At 36.8% G+C, this 25091-nt stretch overlaps 1 protein-coding gene across 1 annotated transcript; it reads right to left on the bottom strand.

The window, feature by feature from the left end:
• Positions 1-2359: 2359 nt before the first annotated feature.
• LOC144967485 (uncharacterized) lies at positions 2360-13942 on the bottom strand. Its single transcript, XM_078904797.1, has 2 exons — positions 8156-13942; positions 2360-3931 (listed from the first exon to the last, which is right to left on the bottom strand). Exon 1 carries the CDS (start codon positions 13083-13085, stop codon positions 12672-12674), a length of 414 nt encoding a protein of 137 aa, XP_078760923.1. The 5' UTR covers positions 13086-13942; the 3' UTR covers positions 2360-3931; positions 8156-12671.
• Positions 13943-25091: the final 11149 nt, after the last annotated feature.

The following is a 25091-nucleotide window of genomic DNA, read 5'->3' as shown; positions in this document are numbered from 1 at the left end:
TCCCTCCTCCTTGTCATCTATGCACACAGCTCACAACCCGAACGAGACTGGCACTCATCACGCAATTAGACTAGACCATTTAGTCTTGTAACGCTCCCACTTTTTTCCATTTTCATTCAGCCTTACATATGTTTTAGGCCTTGAGAAAGATAACTCTTAACACAAATAAAAGTATTTAAAAAGTCAATTTTAGTTTTGCCAAGCTTAACAGGAAACTGGGCCTCTTTCTGGAGATATGTATTCATTAAAAGAGGACAACAAATACATTAAACATATTTTTGTGTCGCTGAAAAGTTGTTCCCCTCGAGTTTTTGGATAAAATATACCTCGGATTAGATCAACTTTCTTTCTGGTCCCTGGGAGTTTATCTTAAGCGGACTGCGGTGTTTCTTTTACGTTCAAGCCTAGAAAATTTGCAAAAAGTTGCAGATTTTCTGGCCGCAATAAAAATCAGGGATTTTCTGCATTTTGAAGCGGCCGCAACGCGCCGCAAGCGATGCAAAAAAAAACCCAAAAAAAACCGCCATACCGATACTACTACTACTACTACTACTACTACTACTACTACTACTACTACTACTACTACTACTACTACTACTACTACTGCCATCACCACCATCACATTGAGGTGCTTCTTTCCACAAAATCATGTTCGTTGTTACTCACCAAAGTTCAGTGTTGACTATCAAATTGCCCTCTACTGTATAAAAGAAACAAACAAAATCCCCCCCCCCCTCTCTCTCTCTCTCTCTCTCTCTCTCTCTCTCTCTCTCTCTCTCTCTCTCTCTCTCTCTCTCTCTCTCTCTCTCTCTCTCTCTCTCTCTCTCTCTCTTCCCCCTTTTGTTCATCTCAAATAAAGTTTTGGGTACGGTTATTTCTATACAAAGTTTAACTTGCCATAGTTTAACTTGCCATCTCGTCATGATTTATAATTTGAATATATATAATATATATATATATATATATATATATATATATATATATATATATATATATATATATATGGGTACTCGTAGGTACGAAAGTGCTCGATAATAATATATATATATATATATATATATTATTAGTAAATTATCACTGGCATTTAGTTTAACTCCGACAGTTAATGATATATAATTACAACTTGTCTCTTAAATCACTGCCCCATTGCATACCGGTCTTTACTAACTCTCACTAACAAACTACCTACACACTCGACAGCGCGAGTCAATGGCCTTAACCTTCCCGGGTCAAGACGCGTGCGACGAGGCCTTGACTTAAAGTGTGCCATGATGCAACTAGAAAACAGGTGCAGATTCCAAGAGCACACTATTTAGTATGTGATCACCTAAAAGTCTCATCTAGAAACAAGTACAAGTCCACACTAAGAAGACTACACTCAAATGTTTACAAACCATTATACATTTAAAACGAAAAAATGCAACAGTACATGACAGAGAGATGATTTACAAGGGGGAAAATATTATCTCCCAAAACTATATACATGTAAACTTGACTGTTCCCTCTCAGCCAAGACTCCGACGAGGGAAAGTACATGTTTGTTTGCTTGTTTTAAATGGTTTTACGGCGCTTGCAACACATTTAGATCATATCAGCGCCAGTAAAAAGGAAGAAATTTGGATAGTGAAAAGATTCTAGATGTACAATTAAAAGGACTTGAAGGAAAAGTAAGACAAAGGGGGGTTCAAATAGGGAACAGATGTAGATTCCAAGAGCACATTGAACTATCAATGTACTTATTTGAGATCACCTAAATGTCTCACCCAGACACCAGCACAAGATCCCACTAAGAGGAATACACTCAAATGTTTACATTCTACAACCAAAATAACAAACATAACAGTACATACCAGAGAGATTAAGTACAAGGGAAAAAATATCATTTCCCAAAAGACTAACTATGCACTTGACTGTTTCCCTCCCAGCCAAGCACTATGGCCAGGGTCAAGGCAAAACCAAGTAATCTCATTCCAAGACAAAGAGAAAGCAAATTGGGAAACGGACAAAAAGGAATAGAAGACGCAGTAAGTGCCATCCTGCACACTATGGGAGGGGGAAAGGACAAAACCAAGTAATCTCATTCCAAGACAAAGACAAAAAGCAACTCAGAAAACATTTATAGGGGTTTAGATGACAGTAAATGACCTCCCTGCCCACCATTGGGGGTCAGGAACCCCACCCAGTAATCTCATTCCAAGACAAAGACAGAAAGCACCTCAGAAAACAGAAATAGGGGTATAGAAGGCACAGTAAATGACCTCCCTGCCCACCATTGGAGGTCAGGAAACCCACCCAGGCAGTCAACAATTGTTTTTAAGAAATAATCATTATTGCCAGCAATCAAATAGCCGCAATATTGTTGGGGTTTTTTTCACTCTCATTTCTCACAAATTTAATGAAGCATTTTATTATTGCATCAATGAATGAATGAATCAACCAATATATTGACAGTGAACGGTGCATCCATGGAAGAAATGAAGTAAATCATATCAATTTGAATCATCATCATCATCATCATTATTCTATGTAGTAAGGCGACATAATAATAGAATTACAAAACAGCACTTCAATGATAATGGTAACATATCATATAGACCAATTGATCACACATTATACAAGATTTATGTGAAATAACTTTTGTTTTGTTTGTTTGTTTTTAAGGGTTTTACGGCGCTTGCAACAAATTAAGGTCATATCAGCGCCAGTAAAAAGGAAGAAAATGAGATAGTAAAAAGTTCTAGAATCACAATTAAAGCACCCAAGAAAAAAGTAAGACAAAGGGGAACTGGGAACAAATAGGGATCAGATGTAGTATCCAAGAGCATACCATCAATGTACTTAGTTTGAGATCACCTATAAGTCTCATCCGGACACAAGCACAAAATCCAACAAAGAGGAATACACTAAAATGTTTACATTATACATTCAAAATAACATAATAATATATAACAGAGATGATTTACAGGGAAAAAAAATATATCCCAAAACAATAACTATGCATTTGACTATTTCCCTCCCAGCTAGGACTCCGGCCAGGGCCAGGACAAAACCAAGTAATCTCATTCCAAGACAAAGACAGAAAGCATGTTGGAAAACAGATATAAGGGGATAGAAGACACAGTATGTACCCCCCTGCCCACTATGGGCGGTCAGGAGTCCCACCCAGGAAATAACTTTTAAGCCAGACACATTATAATATTTCTCCTATTTCATGAAAAATAGAATAGCATTGTCAGTTACAAGTTAATATCAATAGACTGATTCGTTTGTTTAATACATTTTTAAAAAAGATGAAATCTTGTCGGCATTTCATAACCCCAAGCTCTTGAAAAAAACTGACCATTAACGACCATTGACTGTATTTAAAGGATTTTTTTTCATCCTCGCAAGAACATAAAAATATTGGACTATGATTATTCACTTGTTAAAGAAAAGAATGTTTGTTTTTAAGGGTTTTACGGCACTTGCAACACATCCAGGTTATATCGGCGCTAGTAAAAAGGAAGAAAATGGGATAGCAAAAAGTTATAGAATTACAATTAAAGCACCCAAGAAAAGGTAAGACAAAGGGGAATTTGTTCAAATAGGAAACAGATGCAGATTCCAAAAGCACACTATCAAAGTACTTAGTTTGAGATCACCTACAAGTCTCATCCAGACACAAGCATAGGTCCCAACTAAGAGGAATACAATCAAATGTTTACAAATCATATATAATATGCCAAAACATAATACAGTACATAACAGAGATGATTTACAAGACAACAAAAAATATAATCTCCCAAAACTCTAACTATACATTTGACTGTTTCCCTCCCAGCTAGGGTATCCGGCCAGGGCCAGGACAAAACCAAGTAATCGCATTCCAAGACAAAGACAGAAAGCTTGTTGAAAAACAGATATATATGGGAATAGAAGACACAGTAAGTACCTCCTGCCCACTATGGGAGGTCAGGAACCCCAGCCAGTTAACACATGATTCCGTCTGTATTGTTCTCCTGCAAAATAAATACAAACTATATTGGGGAAAAAATACAAAAAACAACAGCGGTTGTGCATTTTACCTACCAGAAGAAAAGGACAAATCCCTTTTAGCTACATATGTATGCTTTGTTACATTTTAAGCATATTAAAAAACAAATATGTATTATATAAATATATTCTATTTTGTGCTTCAAATGTGACATGCGATAAATGTAAGCAATTCTTTTTAAAATATAAACTTTAAATCGCATCCGACTATAATTGTGTATAACTAAAATTGAGAGCCGCATAAATCAATGGGTACAGCAAGAAGAAAGGACAGAAATTAATATGAAAGCTTCGAAGGAGAACAAAATACCAAACACAGAATGTCACGGGTTCAAAACCCTTTTTCAGCCAATAACTAAAACAATATAAACATGAATACATCACTTAAATAACATTTAGCTTTTATATATTGCAATATCCACTTAACGTGCTCAAAGCACTTTACAAGGCTCCCTTGCCAACAGCAACACTTAACATGTAGGATGTGACATGACGCCTGTTAGGCGATATTACAATTTTTTTTTCGGACAGAGACAATGCTGTTAACGGCCAGGTACTCATTTTACACCTGAATACGGTAAGAGATGGTGAGGAAAGAGTCTTTTCCAAGGACTCAATTATGTGCGAACGAGGCTCAAACTAAGGACCTTCCGATCCGAAAGTGAGTGTCATACCACAAGACCACATAGCCACACATTTCAAGAACCGTTTGCCATATACCTGGATTTTAAGTGATGTAATAATGTTTACGTCTTATTTATTGGCGGAAGAAGGGGTTTGAGCCCAAAACGTTCTGTGCTTGGTATATATATAGAGAGAGATCACTGATGGCTTCACAAGGGGGGAGGGGGAGAGGGAGGGGGTGTCAGAAAAAAAAAATCTTGACTGGACCCAGGATCAATCTCCATCCCTTTGAGTGTGAAGTGAGTGCTCTACCCCCCCCCCCCCCCCCCCCCCCTCCCCATTTCCTATTGTTTTAAGGGGTTTTCAGCGCTTGCAACACATTTAGGTCATATCAGCGCCAGTAAAATGGAAGAAAATAAGATAGTAAAGACATTCTTAATGTACAATTAAAAGGGCTTGAATAAAAAGGAAGACAAAGGGGAATCAGTTCAAATAGGGAATAGATTTAGATTCCAAGAGCACACTATCAGTGTACTTAGTTTGAGATCACCTAAAAGTCTCAATCAGACACCAGCACAGGTCCCCACTAAGAGGAATGCACTCAAATGTTTACAAATCATAATGTTAAAAAAATAACAGTACATAACTGAGATATGATTTACAATGGAAAAAATATCTCCCAAAACTATAACTATACATTTGACTGTTTCCCTCCCAGCCAAGGACTCCGGCCAGGGTCAGGACAAAACCAAGTAATCTCATTCCAAGACAAAGACAGAAAGCAATTGGAAAACAGACACAGGGTGATAGAAGACACAGCAAGTACCTCCCTGCCCACTATGGAAGGTCAGGATCCCCACCCAGCCCCATTTCCTACAAAGTGTCCCACAAAGGAGATTTAACAAAAGAGATTGAAAAGAGCTTAATTTTCCATGCTACCAATATTTTTTAATATAAAGTGGATATATCGATTAAACACCTCCTCTTTACTTCAACAACTTGACTTTTTAACTGCCTTACTTAGCACCATTAGTTTTTAAGATGTAGATGTTGCTGCTCGAAGCTCGAAGAAATAGATAACTGTGAAATTGAATGTAAGCTTCAATTTTATATATGAAAACATAACATGGAAGTTTCAGTGATTCAGGTTACCCCTTTATCAACAAAACTGGATGAGTGAAACACTACAGACGAATGAGATGATAATGTGGTAGTGGCGTTGTTAAGATGAATAAACAAAAACATTGATGGGTAAGAAATAGTATGCTCCTCTGTTTCTGTATATTAAATTGAAGCTTACATTCAATTTCACATTGCTATTTATTAGTTTTTAATATTAAACTAATGAGTTGTATATAAGACCGCAGCCAATATGGCTTTAGTCATTAAAAACATGTGATTATGGTAATTCTATATTTATCTGACTAGGTCATCTACGTACCTATTTATCTTTATAAACTAAATCAACAATATGGGTAAAAGCTGATCAATGAATGAAGTTTAGTTAAACTTAATCAACATCACAGAACTAAACAGGAATTAGAGAACGGGCAATGATAGGGTGGACCAATCATAAACGGGCGATGATAGGGTGGACCAATCATAAACGGGCGATGATAGGGTGGACCAATCATAAACGGGCGATGATAGGGTGGACAAATCATAAACGGGCGATGATAGGATGGACCAATCATAAACGGGCGATGATAAGGTGGACCAATCATAAACGGGCGATGATAAGGTGGACCAATCATAAACGGAATCAGCATAAATGTGACTTGTCAAGTAAAAACAGTATGTTGAGGTGGTTTAGTTTCTATTGTTTGCGACGCATTTAGGTCATTTCAACGCCAATAAAATGGAAGAAAATGGGATAGTCAAAAAAGGTATAGGTTTACAGTTGAAAGCACAAAGTTGCAGTCAAATAGGGAACAGACGTAGATTCCAAGAGCTCACCATCAGTGTACTTAGTTTGAGATCATCTATAAGTCTCATCCGTACACAAGCACAAGATTCAACTAAGAAAAACACACTCAAATGCTTACATTATACATTCAAAATAACAAATATTATACTACATAACAGAGGGATGATTTACAAGGGAAAAAATATCATCTTCCAAAACAACAACCGCACCAGAAAAAAAAATGAATTGTAGAAAACAGGATTTTGGTTACAGGAATATATCTAGGACCTATACGGCACCTCTTGTAACACTTTATTAAGGTCATACATCCCCCAGGGGGAAAAATGCAATGATGAATTAAAAGATCTAGTGTTCATTACTGACAGATGAGAAGACAATGGAAGAAAACTTTGAGAGCATTTTCACTGATTTGAGATATTTCAGCATCCACATAAAGGAAGAATGTAGGAAGATTTTACATTAGTTATATCACTACTTAATATATTTATGAAGATCGTTTAAAAGTTAACATGGGTCTATATATGATTTTAAAAATGAACATTAAAAAAGAAGAGAGAGAGAGAGAGAGAGAGAGAGAGAGAGAGAGAGAGAGAGAGAGAGAGAGAGAGAGAGAGAGAGAGAAAAGGAGGAAGGGATGGAGAGAGAAGAGATAGAGAGAGGGGGGAGGGAGAGAGAGAGAGAGAGAGAGAGAAAAGAAGGAAGGGATGGAGAGAGAAGAGATAGAGAGAGGGGGGGAGGGAGAGAGAGGGAGAGAGAGAGAGAAAGGAGACTGAGAGGGGGGATAGAGAGAGAGGGGGAGGGACAGGGAGAGAGAGAGGGAAGAGGGATAGAGAGAGGAGGGGAGAGAGAGAGAGAGAGAGAGAGAGAGAGATATGCAAGATGAATACATTGTCGTCCGTGTTATATCGTAGCTGCCTTTTTTATTTTGCTGACAGTCCCAATTCCAACCTCGAGGCAGCAGTGACAAAAGATGTGAATCTTAATCTTAACACAGTCTGCTGTGCAGGATTTCAAGTACGTATTGTGCAGAAGCAAGGCTGAGTTACGGTGTCAGTCTCTTGGTGTAGTTTGTTTGTTTGTTTTTAAGGGTTTTACAGCGCTTGCAACACATTAAGGTCACATCAGCGCTTGTAAAAAAAAAAGGGGGGAAATGGGATAGTAAAAAGATATAGATCTAGAAGTACAATTAAAGCACTCAAGAAAAGGTATGACAAAGGGGAATTGGTTCAAATAGAAAACAGATGTAGATTCCAGAGCACACTATCAAAGTACTTAGTATGAGATCACCTAAAAGTCTCATCCAGGCACAAGCACAGGTCCTCACTAAGAGGAATACACTCAATGTTTACAAATCATATATAATATGTAAACAGAACACAATACAATGAACAACAGAGAGATGATTTGCAAGGAAAAAAATATCATCTCCCAAAATTAACGATTTACATTTGTGACTTTCCCTCTCAGACAGGGTATCGGCCAGTCAGGACAAAACCAAGTAATCTTATTCCAAGACAAAGACAGAAAGCATGTTAGAAAACAGATACAGGGAGTTGAAGACACAGTAAGTACCTCCCTGCCCACTATGGGAGGTCAGGAACCCTACCCACTCAGTCACTTGAGAGATGCATGCAATCTAAGAGGTGACTAAGACAAACCAGACTCCAACCGTGTCCTCCAGATTGAAAATTATTAAAGAAATATTATGGTAGAATTTGAATTATTTGATATATTTGATAAGGGTGAACCCTTTCCTACACTTTAAACTCGAGCTTTTATATAGCACAATATCCACTGAACATGCTCAAAGCGTTTTACAAGGAGTCCCTGACGAACAGCAACACTTAACATGTTGGACAAGACATGATGCCTGTTAGGTGATATTACAATTTTTTCCGACAGGGACAAAGCTATTGACGGCCAGGCACTCATTTTACACCTGAGTACGGTGAGGGAAAATGAGTAAAGAGCCTTTTCCAAGGATTCAACTATGCACTGAGCAAGGCTCGAACCCAGGACCTTCTGATCCGAAAGCCAGTGTCATACCACAAGACCACATAGCCGCATTTTAGAAAAAGAACATCAGACAGTATATTTCTATGTCAAGATAGATCATATCAAGATGTCTAAAAAGACCACAAATCTATCAAGGGATGGCAGTTTACCATATTTGTTTAACTCTTTCAGCGCCATTGGCTGCTTTATGCTGTTCTGCTGGCCAATGGCCCCACAGTGCGGCCAGTCTTGAAATGTAAAAACAATAATTTAATCCAATCATAGTTTCTACAAAAGTACTATAAATTGAACCAATGGTATCATTTCTTTCATCAGAACATTCAATTGGCCCTGGGAGGGGGGTATTTTAATTGAGATTTAGCGCCGATTTTGAACGTCGCTTTGACTTAGCTTGTCATTCTCATGCTGCCTCAATCAGGTGTCAGCCATTTTGTTACGGAAATGCGAATATAGCCCCAGTGCTGAAAGAGTTAATAATTATCAATCTGAGTGCAGCTATGTGGCCTTGTGGTATTACACTTGCTTTCAGATCAGAAGGTCCTGGGTTCCAGCCTCGCTCTACGCATAGTTGAGTCCTTGGAAAAGGCTCTTTATTCACAATCTCTCACCGTACTAAGGTGTAAAATGATTACCTGGCCATTAACAGCGTTGTGTCTATAAGAAAAAAATTATAATATCGCCTACAAGCATCATGTCTTGTCCTAAATGTTTAATGTTGCTGTTGGACAGGAACCCATTGTAAAGCGCTTTGAGCACGTTTAGTGGATATTCCTCTATATAAAAGCCCATTTTTTAGTCAGCCCACCTGGCCTTAATCAACCCATTCCATGGTATTGGAAAAGAGTTTGTCAGACAATTAATTTTTTAAAATCCAAAATTGACTCTAATAGGAAAGAACAATCTGACAACACCAATTGTGACCAACCATGTCAAAGGAGTGTTATAAATAAATTCCCTTTATTATTCATCCCATTGGGGAAATTTGTCTTTAGGGTCTATTCCAAGGGGAGACTGGAATAACCCATGCGTCAGCCCCGCCACACAGCGCAGCAGGTATTCGAGCTCTGTACCTTTCAGGTACGAAGCAAAGCCGGTACCGCTGAGCCTCGCTGACCTAAATTGGAGTAAATCTGATACATACGATTAAATTTTTAACTTAACATATAAAGAAAAAGCACAAAAAAGCCTTCACACACAGAGAGAGAGAGAGAGAGAGAGAGAGAGAGAGAGAGAGAGAGAGAGAGAGAGAGAGAGAGAGAGAGAGAGAGAGAGAGAGAGAGAGAGAGAGAAAGAAAGAGAGAGAGAGAGAGAGAGAGAAAGAAAGAGAGAGAGAGAGAGAGAGAGAGAGAGAGAGAGAAAGAAAGAGAGAGAGAGAAAGAGAGAGAGAGAGAGAGAGAGTTAGTTTTGCTTCTTTACCTTAAAAGAACTCAGATTTCCCAATTCTGATTTTTTAAATATTTAAAAATTGTAAACTCCATTTTCTACATCTAGTTCATTCTAAGATAAAAACAGATTGACATAATGGGTCACAATTGAATTATCCCGAAATGACAGCTGTACATATTATTGGCATTTATTAAATCACCATAATGCAAAACATTAAATAAATCGTATTCAGATAGCGTTCTTACAAAATAAAAAATCAAGGTGTGGGGTGGGGTGGGGGGGGGGGGGGGGGAAGAACATCTGTATAATACTAATAATAGTCCAAAAAAAAAAGATTTTAAAAATATCAACTTAAAGTTACAGTATGAAAATAGATGACTTAGAATAGTGTAGGTGAAAGAATAATTTACAAAGCCTTATTAACTCTTTCAGCGCCACTGGCCACACTGTGCGGCCAGAGCAGAATATGTTCTACTGGCCAATGGCCACACAGTGCGGCCAGTCTTGAAAGGCAAAAACAATAATGTAATTCAATCCTACTTTCTACAAAAGTACTATAAATTGAACCAATGGTATCATTTCTTTCATCAGAGCATTCAGTTGGCCCAAGGGGGGGTATTTTAATTGAGATTTTGTGCTGAATTCGAAAGTCGCTTTGTCTTAGCCTATCATTCTCATGCTGCTTCGATCAGGTGTCAGCCATTTTGTGATGGAAATATGAACATAGAATCAGTGCTGAAAGAGTTAATGTGTACAATATGATATACATGTAATTATCCAGTTTACTGTCATACTCTGGAAAACTATGTATTTAAAAAATATTTGGCCAGAAAACTCGTCCTTCGAACATCAATTGATATAAATGATCCTCATCTTGGCAAAAACTCTCAAACCTGGGACTTTGCAAAGTCCCAACCAACAGCAACAGTATGTAGGACGAGACATGATGCCTGTTAGGCGATATTGCAAGTTTTAATCAACAGATACACTAACTACCAAGTACTCATTTTATACCGGAGTACGGTGAGAGAATGTGAGTAAAGAGCTTTTTCCAACAATTAAACTAAGCGCCGCTCGGAACAGGACTTGAACCCTAAACTTTCCAGTCCAAAGGTGAAAGTCATACCACATAGCCGAAGAAGAACAAGAACAAGAACAACAAGAACAAGAACAAAAAGAACAACAAGAAGAAGGGGAGGAGGATCCGTGGAGATGATTGGTGAACAGAGCAGTGAAAACGGCAGGGTTGTCATGACCCCTCGTAGGGTAAACCTGCTGAAAACATGATTGTGCCTTCGTATCCCATACGCTCTATAAGGAATAAAGAGAAATAATCCCATTCAAAACCAAAGAGCTCAAAAGGTTTTGAATGAAGTCAGCAAGTGCCTGATTGAAAAAGTAAGGTAAAAAGGACGAATTGAAATGGAGGGCATAAGTTGCAAAAAAAAATTTTTTTAATACAAATATAGCAGTGATAATTAATTAACAAGACAGACTCTCCCCCAGCCCACATACACACACACATACACCTAACGCTCTCTCTCTCTCTCTCTCTCTCTCTCTCTCTCTCTCTCTCTCTCTCTCTCTCTCTCTCTCTCTCTTCCCCCCTCCCCCTCCACTTCCTCTATCTGGACACAGGAAGAACCAAATTGTGTCAGTAAGACAGAGGTCACAACGTCAACACTGTTTTTTTTTTTTTTTTTTTTTGTTTTTTGAGGGTTTTACGGCACTTGCAACACATAAAGGTCATATCAGCGCCAGTAGAAAGGAAGAAAATGGGAAAGTAAAAAGTTCTAGAATTACAATTAAAGCACCCAAGAGAAGGTAAGACATAGGGGAATTGGTTCAAATAAGAAACGGGTGTAGATTCCAAGAGCACACTATCAAAGTACTTAGTTTGAGATCACTAAAAGTCTCATCCAGACACAAGCATAGGTCCCCACTAAGAGTAATACACTCGTCTTACAAATCATATATAATATAAAGAAAACATAATACAGTGCATAACAGAGAGATGATTTACAAGGAAAAAAATATAATCTCCTAAAACTAACTATACATTTGACTGTTTCCCTCTCAGCCAGAGCATCCGACCAGGACCAGGACAAAACCAAGTAATTTCATTCCAAGACAAAGACAGAAAGCAAGTTGGAAAACAGATTAGGGGGATAGAAGGCACAGTAAGTGCCTCCATGCCCAGTATGGGAGGTCAGGAACCCCACCCAGACGTCAAAACTATCAGTACAGAAGATTCAGGTGCGATACATAAAAAACCAGCAAGATTGGACCAAACAGAACACTCACCCATTGGAAAGCAGGCTTGTTCAACGAGTGCATGGGATTAACTAACACACAAATCACGGTATTAACTAAAATACAAATCATATCTCAAATTATAAACTAAATATGCTTTACAATTTATTTATATAATAATGTAAACGTGACATAGGTTTAGAATATGGTAAAATATCAAAAGTTAAATTAAAATATGATAATTTTACTTCAATCAAATAATTATACATTCATAAAATATAGCAAGCCATTCCTGTCCATTTATAATGAAGTATATGATGGATGATGGAGTTCTTAATGTGATAAACAATAGCCTACAAATTAGTTTTACAGCCGCTTTTCATCATTGCATAAGAGAAAAAATTCTAGATTCTTTAGAATTTTATTTCCCCTTTTAAAAAGAAACGTAAATACAATTGGCATTGACTTGGAGGTTATATTTCATGAGGGTATTTTGTATGATGTCTATATTTGCTGGTGTTGATCCAATAAAATCGACATCATCTGCATAGGCGATTTCTCTAGGGATTGCATTCTCAATATGAGTCGTTGGTTTTGGAATGACTTTTCGAACTTCTTTCAGAGCGTGTTCTAAGTATATTGTGAACAGAATCGGGCTCAGACTATCTCCTTGGGGGGTCCCGATGTTACTTTCGAACTGCGTCTGTTTTGTGGCCCCGTATATCCTTGGTTGTATCTTTGTGTTGCTGAGGAGAAATCGGATTATTCGGAGCTCGTCTTCGTCTACTATTTCTGTTAATATCTCCAAAAGTTTTCCTCTGTCGATCGTATCAAAGGCTGCGGACATATCGATTCCGGTTATTGTTATGGATATGTTTTCTTTGAGTGCCTTTGCTGCCAACCATTTATGTGTCCATACAACGTCCGATGTGCACCGAGGATGTACAAAGAAGAAAACAGCTATCAAACGCCGCACTCAGTAAACTCACCAATGTATGGATTAGAGGTGACAAAATAAAAAGAAAAACCAAACTGAAACTGTACCATGCTCTTGTAAAACCGGTACTTCTGTATAACTGCGGCACTTGGGCGTTGACAAAATCCGAAGAAGAACATCTGGATGCCTTCCATCGCACACAGCTAAGAAGGGTACTGGACATCAAATACCCCAAAAAGATCTCAAATGAATCACTCTATAAGATCACAAAAGAAAGACCAATCTCCCTTGACATTTTACAACAACGATGGCAACTTTTCGGTCACATACTACGCAGGGACAAAAACATACCAGCAAACCAAGCCATGTCGGGATACTTCCAAAAACACGGGAACCTTTTCAGAGGAAGACCGATCACAACACTCCCTGTGATCCTAAACAAAAACCTCACAACACTTGGACAAAGCATTAGTCTCATAACGGCAGGGGACCTTGAAAATCTGAGAACCCTAGCAGAGGACCGGCAATATTGGAGACACCTCACACAGGAAATACTGGAAACAGCCAAGGCGACCCGATCTTTCGGTCGAGACGCGAAAGGCATCTAAGTCAAGTCAAGTCAAGTCAATACAATTTAATTTACTTCGTCTATGAAATTACATCAGTTCAAAAGAAAATAACTGAATTCTATAAAATGTTTCAACATGCTAATAATAAGTACATGCTAATGATAACATAAAATACCAAATAACTCTTAATTTAAATGGAAAAAAAAAAAAAAAAAAAAAAAAAAAAAATATATATATATATATATATATATATATATATATATATATATATATATATATATATATATATACATATATATATATATATATACAGAAATAAAGGGGCACAACCCGTCTGATCGTATTATGACCAATTAATACATTTATACATTCAAAACCATTATATACAAACATAATAGTAATAGAGGTTTGATGGATGGCTGGAATTTCATACCAATACATTACACTAGATTCCATGAAATAATCAATGTATGGAATTTCATACCAATAAAATACACTTAATTCCATGAAATAATCAATGTATGGAATTTCATACCAATACATTACACTACATTCCATGAAATAATCAATGTACAGTACATGACAATTATATGACCTCAATCAGATTAGCTTAGGAAATGGGACAACTTAATATTATCATTAAATGTTTTTGCACGTATATCCTACAAATCAGTCAATTTGAATCATGTTCTCTAATTTATCTTCTAGGTTCCTTGCTTGTTTGTTTTGTTTTTAAAGGTTTTATGGTGCCATAGAGGAAAGAAAATTTTTTTTAACTGTACTTATTGTCAATTTTTTGATTAATTTAAATCACCACTACTCACCAGAACATCATAAATTAAACTAAGAACCATTGAAGTAGAAAGAAGAAAAAAGAAAGAAAGAAACTGGAAATCAAAAAGTCTTATCTTTTCGACTGTAGTTGTTATTTTAATAAATTTCAAATACCATTGATAATTATAATAAATGGCATTTATATTGTGCTTCACCTCGCTGTCACAGGCTCTAAGCACTTAATTATGAATTGCTTTACGACATGAAAATTGCAAGGAAATTATAACTACTGAATGTCTTTTCAATAAATTAATGACAAAATCAAAATACAGAAGTGAATAAGTTGAGAAATGAATAAATGTAATGTTATATGACTTTTGAAGCAACTTTTAAAACATTATCATGAATCCCTCTCCTACACACCCGACACCGAAATCACAAAGAACTACATTACTAAATCTAATCAAACTTAAACAATCTAAAATATGAGATTCTGATTACAATTCATAAACTGGTGTCAAATAAAATGTGAAATGACAACACCTCACATTTATTTTTTAAAAAGGATTCAACCACATTATAATGCAAACAAAACAAAAGTCTAACTTACTTTATGAATTAGTTAAGAATTTGTACAGAATAGATTTCAATAATCCTGCAACATAAATTAGAAAAATAGGCCTGTCTATAAATAATTGTTTTTAAAAAAATCAATGGTTCCTTGAATAGATACATCTGAGTTTTGGCAAAGCCCATTCAAACTAGGGCATGTACATTAAGTAGCCATAGCTGCTATTTTATCACGCTTGCTTTACCTTTATCATTTCTACAGAAAACAGTCATTCATTCCAATTTGTTTAACCATTCTAAATTAATAAATAAATAGTAAAGATAATTGATTTTTCTTTTAATCAAAAGAAAAAAAAAAGTTTTTAAAAAAATAATAAAAAGAAGAATTCTTCAATAAAAAACTTACAAAGAGACAGAAAACTTACTCCAATAAAATCAAGTGCCGCCAATCAAGAAAGTCCCCAAAAAAACGGGAAAGAAGCCACAGAAGGTTAAAAATACAATGCAATATAATCATATATATCACAAACAGAATAACACAATGAGAGTAAATCTACAAGTGGATCACAAATCAATATATCGTTAAAAATAAACATACAGCAGTTTGTTGGTTACAAAATTAGTTATATGGTTTTATCATTGGATTGGATTAAATTACTCGCAATATGATATCAAAATGATAAGCATTTTATCTTGACATTGCTGACCGTGACTGGGAAGAATCGAAAATATCGGAATTAACAACAACAAAAAAGATGTTAGCAGAGCTGCCTACTTGAAATTTCAAAGATTTTCAGTTTAAAAGGAAGAAAAAGAAAACGTCACTTTAGATAGCTTTGCAAAATAATAATCTAATTTGTCCTTATCATTATACAAAAATGCTCCAGTCCTCAATATTGGTTCCAAGGAACTAAACTTTCCTTTTAACCCTTTCCTTACCAACCATTGGAAAATCGTCACATTCGTTACGATTTTACCAACAATTTTCTCATTCTGATTTCTTTTCTACATCACATCATTTAAAGATATTTTATTATAGCAAAAAAACTTGACACTGTGTTGTAGAGCTTATTTTGCTGAAGAATATTATATATAGAATGTGCTTTTTGCTTTTCTGTTTGAATGAATCAATCTATTTTTGTTTCGGGTGGGTGTGAAATTTTGAAAAAGTATGGCAAGGAGAGAGTTAAACAACATTTATTGAGTCAAAGATGTGTATGCAGTTCTGTAGATGGAGCCAAAAATTCGTATTTCTACGACTTTTTTGTAGTGCAAGATCTGCATTACAGATTTCCAATTAGCAAGGTCATGTCATCAGTTGACAAAACCCTTTGCTGTTGAATGATGGGTAATTCTTCCTATCATATATGCTGGCTCATTTTGAACCTATCCTATGTAAATGACTCAACACATTGAGCTGCACGAAGTAAACTACAATAGGGTTCAACAGTCGTGACGTCACTTCCCTCGAATGACGCATAGTAACTGGTTTCAAACTATCGGAACAATGGCGGATGCCATTATCTCCATCACCGCTCTTATGAAATACTTCTCCGGTGAGCTTAAAGTGTATCCAGAGGAGAAAAACATTATAAATCTGATCATGTTGTGACTTTTATACATTCTGATCACATGACATGTGAAAAAGTTCTAGCCAGCATGAAGAATAAAAAGTACCAATTTTCTTTGTTTAGAACCAAGCTGCTGGTTGCTGGGCGGACGTGACATCAGACTATTGAATCCTATTTGGAAGAGGAAAATCCCCGCAAACACACAGTGTCTGTTCCTTGCCAAGGTTATGGCAAAATTAGGGAAAAGCTGTGTATAGACTTTTAAAATAATATACATCAAATTTGCATTCTTAAATCCCCAATATATACATATAAGCAGAAAAATCTATTTCTCAATTTTACAGACTATATATACATGTGTAATATTTTTTTTAATGAATGTAAACCATGACATATATAAAACCATTCAAAAAAACAATTTGTTTAACAAAGCTGATTTATGGTTAAATGTTTGAACAAACTATTCCTTATGGGTACATCTTTGCCAATGAGAGTTTACAATATTTCGCATAGATAAAATGCTAATATCCAATGTGTTACTATTATGGTAATAAATACTTTGCTTTTTTTTTTCAATGGTATAAAAATGCATCGGGTATAAAAAATATCTCTAACTAGAATAGTATACTTTAGTCTATAAATAAATCAAGAATCCCAAGTTGTTGTGGTCATAAAATCATTCCTTGCTTTCCAGGGTGTAAAAATAGCAGCAGGTATCGTTTTTGTTTGTTTTTAAGGGTTTTACGGCGCTTGCATGACATTTAGGTTATATCAGCACCTGTAAAAAGGAAGAAAATGGGATAGTAAAAAGTTCTAGAATTACAATTAAAGCACCCAAGAGAAAGTAAGACAAAGGGGAACTGGGAACAAATAGGGAGAGATGTAGATTCCAAGAGCATACCACCAATGTACTTAGTTTGAGATCACCTATAAGTCTCATCCGGACAAAAGCACAAAATTCAACAAAGAGGAATACACTCAAATGCTTACATTATACATTAAAAAAAAACAAATATAATAATACATAACAGAGAGATGATTTACAAGGAGAAAAATATCATCTCCCAAAACAATAACTATGCATTTGACTGTTTCCCTCCCAGCAGGGACTCCGACCAGGGCCAGGACAAACAGATATAAGGGGATAGGAGACACAGTATGTACCCCCCCCCCCCCTTCCCACTATGGGAGGTCAGGATCCCCACCCAGGCAGCAGGTATCAATGAGGGCTTGACACAACGTGTTTTATAAATATTCCTCTTCCAGCTTCCATGGATTACAGCAGACGACGATGACAAAAACACAATTCAAACACGACAAGACATCAGTTGCTAACAAAAAAGCAAATACTAAATGGCCTTGGTGAAAGGGGGGGGGGGGGGGATGGGGCGGTGTTCTAGTCAGTTTAAATCGATTCAGAACTGTGGTGTGTATGTGTGTGTGTGTGTGTGTGTGTTCAATGTTGTTTAAAGTGATTCAGAACTGTGGTGTGTATGTGTGTGTGTGTGTGTGTGTGTGTTCAATGTTGTTTAAAGTGATTCAGAACTTTGGTGCATGTGTAGTGTTTGTGTGTGTGTGTGTGTGTGTGTGTTTGTGTGTGTGTGTGTGTGTGTGTGTGTGTTCAATGGACTCCATCTAGTCAAATTTGGCTAGCCAATCTCGAATTTATTATAAATTGGTTGCAGGCGATGGGTGGCCTTAAAATAAAAGAATCTACTTTGGCCCATATTTATCATACATTTGTAATATCAAGGAAGTTGGAAAGAATTTCAATTGCCAATCCATTTATCGTTGATTTTACAACTTCAACAAATCAAGGAGTGTGGGGAGGGGGAGGGGGAGGGGGCGGGGGAGAAGGGCAGTGCGGAGAAAAAATGTGAAATTGTTCCCAAACGGTTGTGTTTTAGTCATGAGATCTGTATAAATGGCATAAGGTAGCAAATCATTTTAAAATCATATTTACAAGAGTAGACAACGCCCCCCCCCCCCCCCCCACCCCCCAAATAAAAAGAAAAGAAATCATAAGCTCCATGTGAAACAGGATATGCTTTGCATCAACTCTCTCTCTCTCTCTCTCTCTCTCTCTCTCTCTCTCTCTCTCTCTCTCTCTCTCTCTCTCTCTCTCTCTCTCTCTCTCTCTCTCTCTCTCTCTCTCTCTCTCTTCTGATGGTTAAAAGTAATTAGTTGTCATTTATAGCCATGAAGCATATCTTAGCCCCGTTTCTATAGCCTTAAACATACTATAGCAATTAGTGTTATGGCTGCTTAAAACCTACTGTAAGAACCAAATGAGTTAAACCCAAACACAACATGACGCGTTACAAGCACACAGCAAAACATTTGCTTGTTTTCATAATATAGCCGTACATGTAGATGGTGATAATGGTGTGTTATGTATTGCAATATACAGGACAAAATATAATTTTGTAAATAAATAATAAATCCAGCTGTGTATGCTTTGTTGACTTACTTGACTTAGATGCCTTTCGCGTCTCGACCGAAAGATCGGGTCGCCTTGGCTGTTTCCAGTATTTCCTGTGTGAGGTGTCTCCAATATTGCCGGTCCTCTGCTAGGGTTCTCAGATTTTCAAGGTCCCCTGCCGTTATGAGACTAATGCTTTGTCCAAGTGTTGTGAGGTTTTTGTTTAGGATCACAGGGAGTGTTGTGATCGGTCTTCCTCTGAAAAGGTTCCCGTGTTTTTGGAAGTATCCCGACATGGCTTGGTTTGCTGGTATGTTTTTGTCCCTGCGTAGTATGTGACCGAAAAGTTGCCATCGTTGTTGTAAAATGTCAAGGGAGATTGGTCTTTCTTTTGTGATCTTATAGAGTGATTCATTTGAGATCTTTTTGGGGTATTTGATGTCCAGTACCCTTCTTAGCTGTGTGCGATGGAAGGCATCCAGATGTTCTTCTTCGGATTTTGTCAACGCCCAAGTGCCGCAGTTATACAGAAGTACCGGTTTTACAAGAGCATGGTACAGTTTCAGTTTGGTTTTTCTCTTTATTTTGTCACCTCTAATCCATACATTGGTGAGTTTACTGAGTGCGGCGTTTGATAGCTGTTTTCTTCTTTGTACATCCTCGGTGTCTCCAATTAGTGAGCCGACTTTCTTTGTTCTTTTCCATTCCTCTTTGTTCCTCGATATTGTTGTAAATTCGGTTTTATTGGCATTGACTTGGAGGTTATATTTCATGAGGGTATTTTGTATGATGTCTATATTTGCTGGTGTTGATCCAATAAAATCGACATCATCTGCATAGGCGATTTCTCTAGGGATTGCATTCTCAATATGAGTCGTTGGTTTTGGAATGACTTTTCGAACTTCTTTCAGAGCGTGTTCTAAGTATATTGTGAACAGAATCGGGCTCAGACTATCTCCTTGGGGGGTCCCGATGTTACTTTCGAACTGCGTCTGTTTTGTGGCCCCGTATATCCTTGGTTGTATCTTTGTGTTGCTGAGGAGAAATCGGATTATTCGGAGCTCGTCTTCGTCTACTATTTCTGTTAATATCTCCAAAAGTTTTCCTCTGTCGATCGTATCAAAGGCTGCGGACATATCGATTCCGGTTATTGTTATGGATATGTTTTCTTTGAGTGCCTTTGCTGCCAACCATTTATGTGTCCATACAACGTCCGATGTGCTTCGGTCTTGGCGAAACCCGCTTTGGCTATGTGATAGGTATTTTTCTATTTTCGGTCTAATTCTGTTGAGGACAATAGTTGACAGTGTTTTTCTTATGGTATTCAGTAATGTTATTGGGCGCAGGTTGTTTACGGGTCCTTTCGTTTTTCCTGGTTTTTGTATTGTAATTAGGACACCGCTGTTAATGTCCCAGTCTTTGTGTGTTGAGAATGTTTTGTTCATTATGTTTGCAATGCTCAGATCCAGGGAGAGTGTACCGCATTTCAGCAATTCAGCGGGAATTTCATCTTCGCCTGGGGATCTGTTATTGTTTAGGCACTTTATGCTATTTCTAACTTCAGTTGTTGTGATGCGGTTGTTTAGGTCTCTAGGTTTCCTGAGAAGGGCGATATTTGTGAGACTTGTTTGTGAAATTTCTGCTGGAAGTGGTCAGTTACAATGTCAAGGATATCGTTGGGATTTGTTGTCTGTTTGCCAAATTTATCCTGTAGTTTTGGGTTCTCGAATGGTTTTCGGTTCAGAGATTTCGTCGCTTTGAACATAGACGATGCGTTATTTTTGGACTTTTCTATGTCTTCCACTTTTTTGTCTAATTCCTCGTTTCTGTGTTTTATTGTAAGTGATCGAATTTGAATGCAGTATTTTGTTTCGTTCCGTTTTCAGGTTTATTATTTCTTCCGAGTCTTTCGTGTTTTGTATCCTGATCCTAAGTTCTTTTTGTTGCCGCGATAGATCGTTAATAGCGATGTTAGGCGTTCGATTTGGTTTGTTCTTAGTTGTATTAATAGAGCCTGCACTTTCTTTCCCCCGCATATTTCATTGCCGCTTGCGTCTCTTTCCATTCATTGTTTGGATTGCTGTTTTGCTTTATTTTAAATAGACTTGAGTTAAGTTCATATTGGTAATGAATGCGACATTCTCGCTCATTTACTATTTTTGCCGTGTTTATTTTGACTGCGGTTTTTACCTTTCTGTCTTCGTTGTCTGTACACATTTATGTTGAAATTCGTTTTTTACAAGTTTGTGATCGGATGTTAGCAGTGTACCACCGTATGATCGCGAGTTGGTTGAGTAGTGTTTATGGCGGTGTTCGACATATGATATAGTCTATTTGGTTGTGTATTGTTATCATTTTGTCTTGGGGTTTGGTCTTTCCTTTGTCCTACCCATGTTGTCTGGTGTTCTTGATGGGTGGTTGAAAGCACTGTTTGTTATGAAAAGTTTTCTCTGTTCACAGAACTGGACTAATTTTTCTCCGTTATCGTTACGTTTTCCTTTTGAGTATGATCCTAAACATAGTGTGTCACTGTCGAGACGTTTTCCTACTTTGGCATTAAAATCTCCAGCAATTATTAATATTGATTTGTTTCCTATTTTGTTCAGTGTATCGTCTAGGTCTTTGTAAAATTTATCAGTTTCCTCTGGGTATTGTTTTGCGCGTTGACTTGTTGGTGCGTAAACATTTACGATTGAGATAGTGAACGTCTTCTTACCGTGATCGTCTTTATTATCGTTATTCTGGTTCCTTGAATTGATCTTACACTTAAGCTCAAGAACACATATTCTGTCCGAAACATTCCATTCGTCACTAGTCAAATCCCTGCAGTTTTTATTTATGAGAAATCCACATCCATAGTGAGGTGAACTGGAAGCAAAGCACAGCAGTCTGTGACCATTTATTGTTTGGTCGACGCCATCTTGGATCTTCGTCTCTTGTAAACACAACACATCGATTTTATAACTTTCTAAATCTTGACACAGTTGTTCCTTTCGAATGTTACTTTTAATAGATCTTAAGTTAAAAGTTCCAATATTAGATTAGTCCACATCAGGTAAAAATTAAAGATTCCACACAGTGAATAAATAGAAACATAAGACTATCCACTGAGCCGAAGCTCAATGTCAACAGGTGTCAGCCATGTTGTCCGCAATTGTTGCTTTGTTGACTTTGTTAATTTCGATACTCTTGAGTTTTTAAAAAAAATATATCTATTTTTATCATCATAGTGATATTTTTTATGATAATAATGGGTCAAAGTTTTCTCTCTGGCGAACAACAAAAAAGATCAAAGGGCCTTCAATTGGCAAGCCCCCAAAAAACACCTAGAATGTCAAATATTTTTTGGCCACAAACCTAACCATCATTTTTGCCTGCACACTCTAATACAGAGCACATTATCCACTAATACAGTACACACTTTCCATTCTATCAACAAGTCAGTTATGAGTAAAACGCGATTCTCACTTCAAGTGTGTAGCAGGCGTTAAATATTGTATCTTACCATATTTTTTCTTTTTTACAGAAATAGCTGTTACTGTTCTTTTGGTCAAATGGTTAAGTCTGTTATTTGATAACGGGATAAACTATGAATGGCAAAAAATTCAATCTTGCTCGTAAAGGGTTAATAAGCAAGATTTTTTTTTTTTTACACTTTTGTATGTTTTCATTCTTTCACAGTTCTAAATCAATCAAAATTTTACAAAAATTTTGAACATAAACTTCTTACAAGAGAAAGGTTTATATGAATATATTATTTGTAAATCTCCTTCATTTTTTTCTTTTCTTTTTTAAAGTTGTGTAGAGTTTTATTACGTTTGTAAAAAGTCATTTCCAGAATTATAGATGAATCACATTATTAATTTAAAAAATAGTTTTTAAACACTAATAAAGTATTTTGGGCTCAAAAAAAAGTGCTTTTGGAATTGTCCGCAATATACAATAACAAATAAATAAATCCTTTTTAAAAAATTAGTTTTTTAAATAAATCATAACAGACATAAAAAGGAATATTACTTAATCATCAATTTCTTTCTCTTAATTAAAATTTTTTCCTTTGCAAACTGACAATCAACATATATGTCATCTCTTTTATTCTTTAAAAGGCTGGACAAGTTTACAAAATCAAAATTCCCAAAAGGTCTAACTGTCTCCTAGACACTAAATACTTTCAAATGGTCTCACACCATAGTCATAACACAACAACTGCGTCTCTTGGTAAAAAAAAAACATTGTATAAAAATGTAGGTCATTTTCAGATTAGACGTAAACCGACTCCCGCCCTTCAAAGGTTAAATCTCAATAATGTCTCCTTGGGGGGTCCCGATGTTACTTTCGAACTGCGTCTGTTTTGTGGCCCCGTATATCCTTGGTTGTATCTTTGTGTTGCTGAGGAGAAATCGGATTATTCGGAGCTCGTCTTCGTCTACTATTTCTGTTAATATCTCCAAAAGTTTTCCTCTGTCGATCGTATCAAAGGCTGCGGACATATCGATTCCGGTTATTGTTATGGATATGTTTTCTTTGAGTGCCTTTGCTGCCAACCATTTATGTGTCCATACAACGTCCGATGTGCTTCGGTCTTGGCGAAACCCGCTTTGGCTATGTGATAGGTATTTTTCTATTTTCGGTCTAATTCTGTTGAGGACAATAGTTGACAGTGTTTTTCTTATGGTATTCAGTAATGTTATTGGGCGCAGGTTGTTTACGGGTCCTTTCGTTTTTCCTGGTTTTTGTATTGTAATTAGGACACCGCTGTTAATGTCCCAGTCTTTGTGTGTTGAGAATGTTTTGTTCATTATGTTTGCAATGCTCAGATCCAGGGAGAGTGTACCGCATTTCAGCAATTCAGCGGGAATTTCATCTTCGCCTGGGGATCTGTTATTGTTTAGGCACTTTATGCTATTTCTAACTTCAGTTGTTGTGATGCGGTTGTTTAGGTCTCTAGGGTTTCCTGAGAAGGGCGATATTTGTGAGACTTGTTTGTGAAATTTCTGCTGGAAGTGGTCAGTTACAATGTCAAGGATATCGTTGGGATTTGTTGTCTGTTTGCCAAATTTATCCTGTAGTTTTGGGTTCTCGAATGGTTTTCGGTTCAGAGATTTCGTCGCTTTGAACATAGACGATGCGTTATTTTTGGACTTTTCTATGTCTTCCACTTTTTTGTCTAATTCCTCGTTTCTGTGTTTTATTGTAAGTGATCGAATTGAATGCAGTATTTTGTTTCGTTCCGTTTTCAGGTTTATTATTTCTTCCGAGTCTTTCGTGTTTTGTATCCTGATCCTAAGTTCTTTTTGTTGCCGCGATAGATCGTTAATAGCGATGTTAGGCGTTCGATTTGGTTTGTTCTTAGTTGTATTAATAGAGCCTGCACTTTCTTCCCCCGCATATTTCATTGCCGCTTGCGTCTCTTTCCATTCATTGTTTGGATTGCTGTTTTGCTTTATTTTAAATAGACTTGAGTTAAGTTCATATTGGTAATGAATGCGACATTCTCGCTCATTTACTATTTTTGCCGTGTTTATTTTGACTGCGGTTTTACCTTTCTGTCTTCGTTGTCTGTACACATTTATGTTGAAATTCGTTTTTACAAGTTTGTGATCGGATGTTAGCAGTGTACCACCGTATGATCGCGAGTTGGTTGAGTAGTGTTTATGGCGGTGTCGACATATGATATAGTCTATTTGGTTGTGTATTGTTATCATTTTGTCTTGGGTTTGGTCTTTCCTTTGTCCTACCCATGTTGTCTGGTGTCTTGATGGGTGGTTGAAAGCACTGTTTGTTATGAAAAGTTTTCTCTGTTCACAGAACTGGACTAATTTTTCTCCGTTATCGTTACGTTTTCCTTTTGAGTATGATCCTAAACATAGTGTGTCACTGTCGAGACGTTTTCCTACTTTGGCATTAAAATCTCCAGCAATTATTAATATTGATTTGTTTCCTATTTTGTTCAGTGTATCGTCTAGGTCTTTGTAAAATTTATCAGTTTCCTCTGGGTATTGTTTTGCGC

The sequence above is a fragment of the Berghia stephanieae genome, chromosome 3 (assembly GCF_034508935.2).
Source record: "Berghia stephanieae isolate SIO BIC M18660-M18661 chromosome 3, UCSD_Bste_1.3, whole genome shotgun sequence".
NCBI classification, from domain to species: domain Eukaryota; kingdom Metazoa; phylum Mollusca; class Gastropoda; order Nudibranchia; family Aeolidiidae; genus Berghia; species Berghia stephanieae.
Note: the sequence above shows the minus strand (reverse complement) of the source record. Positions and strands in the feature narration are given on the sequence as shown.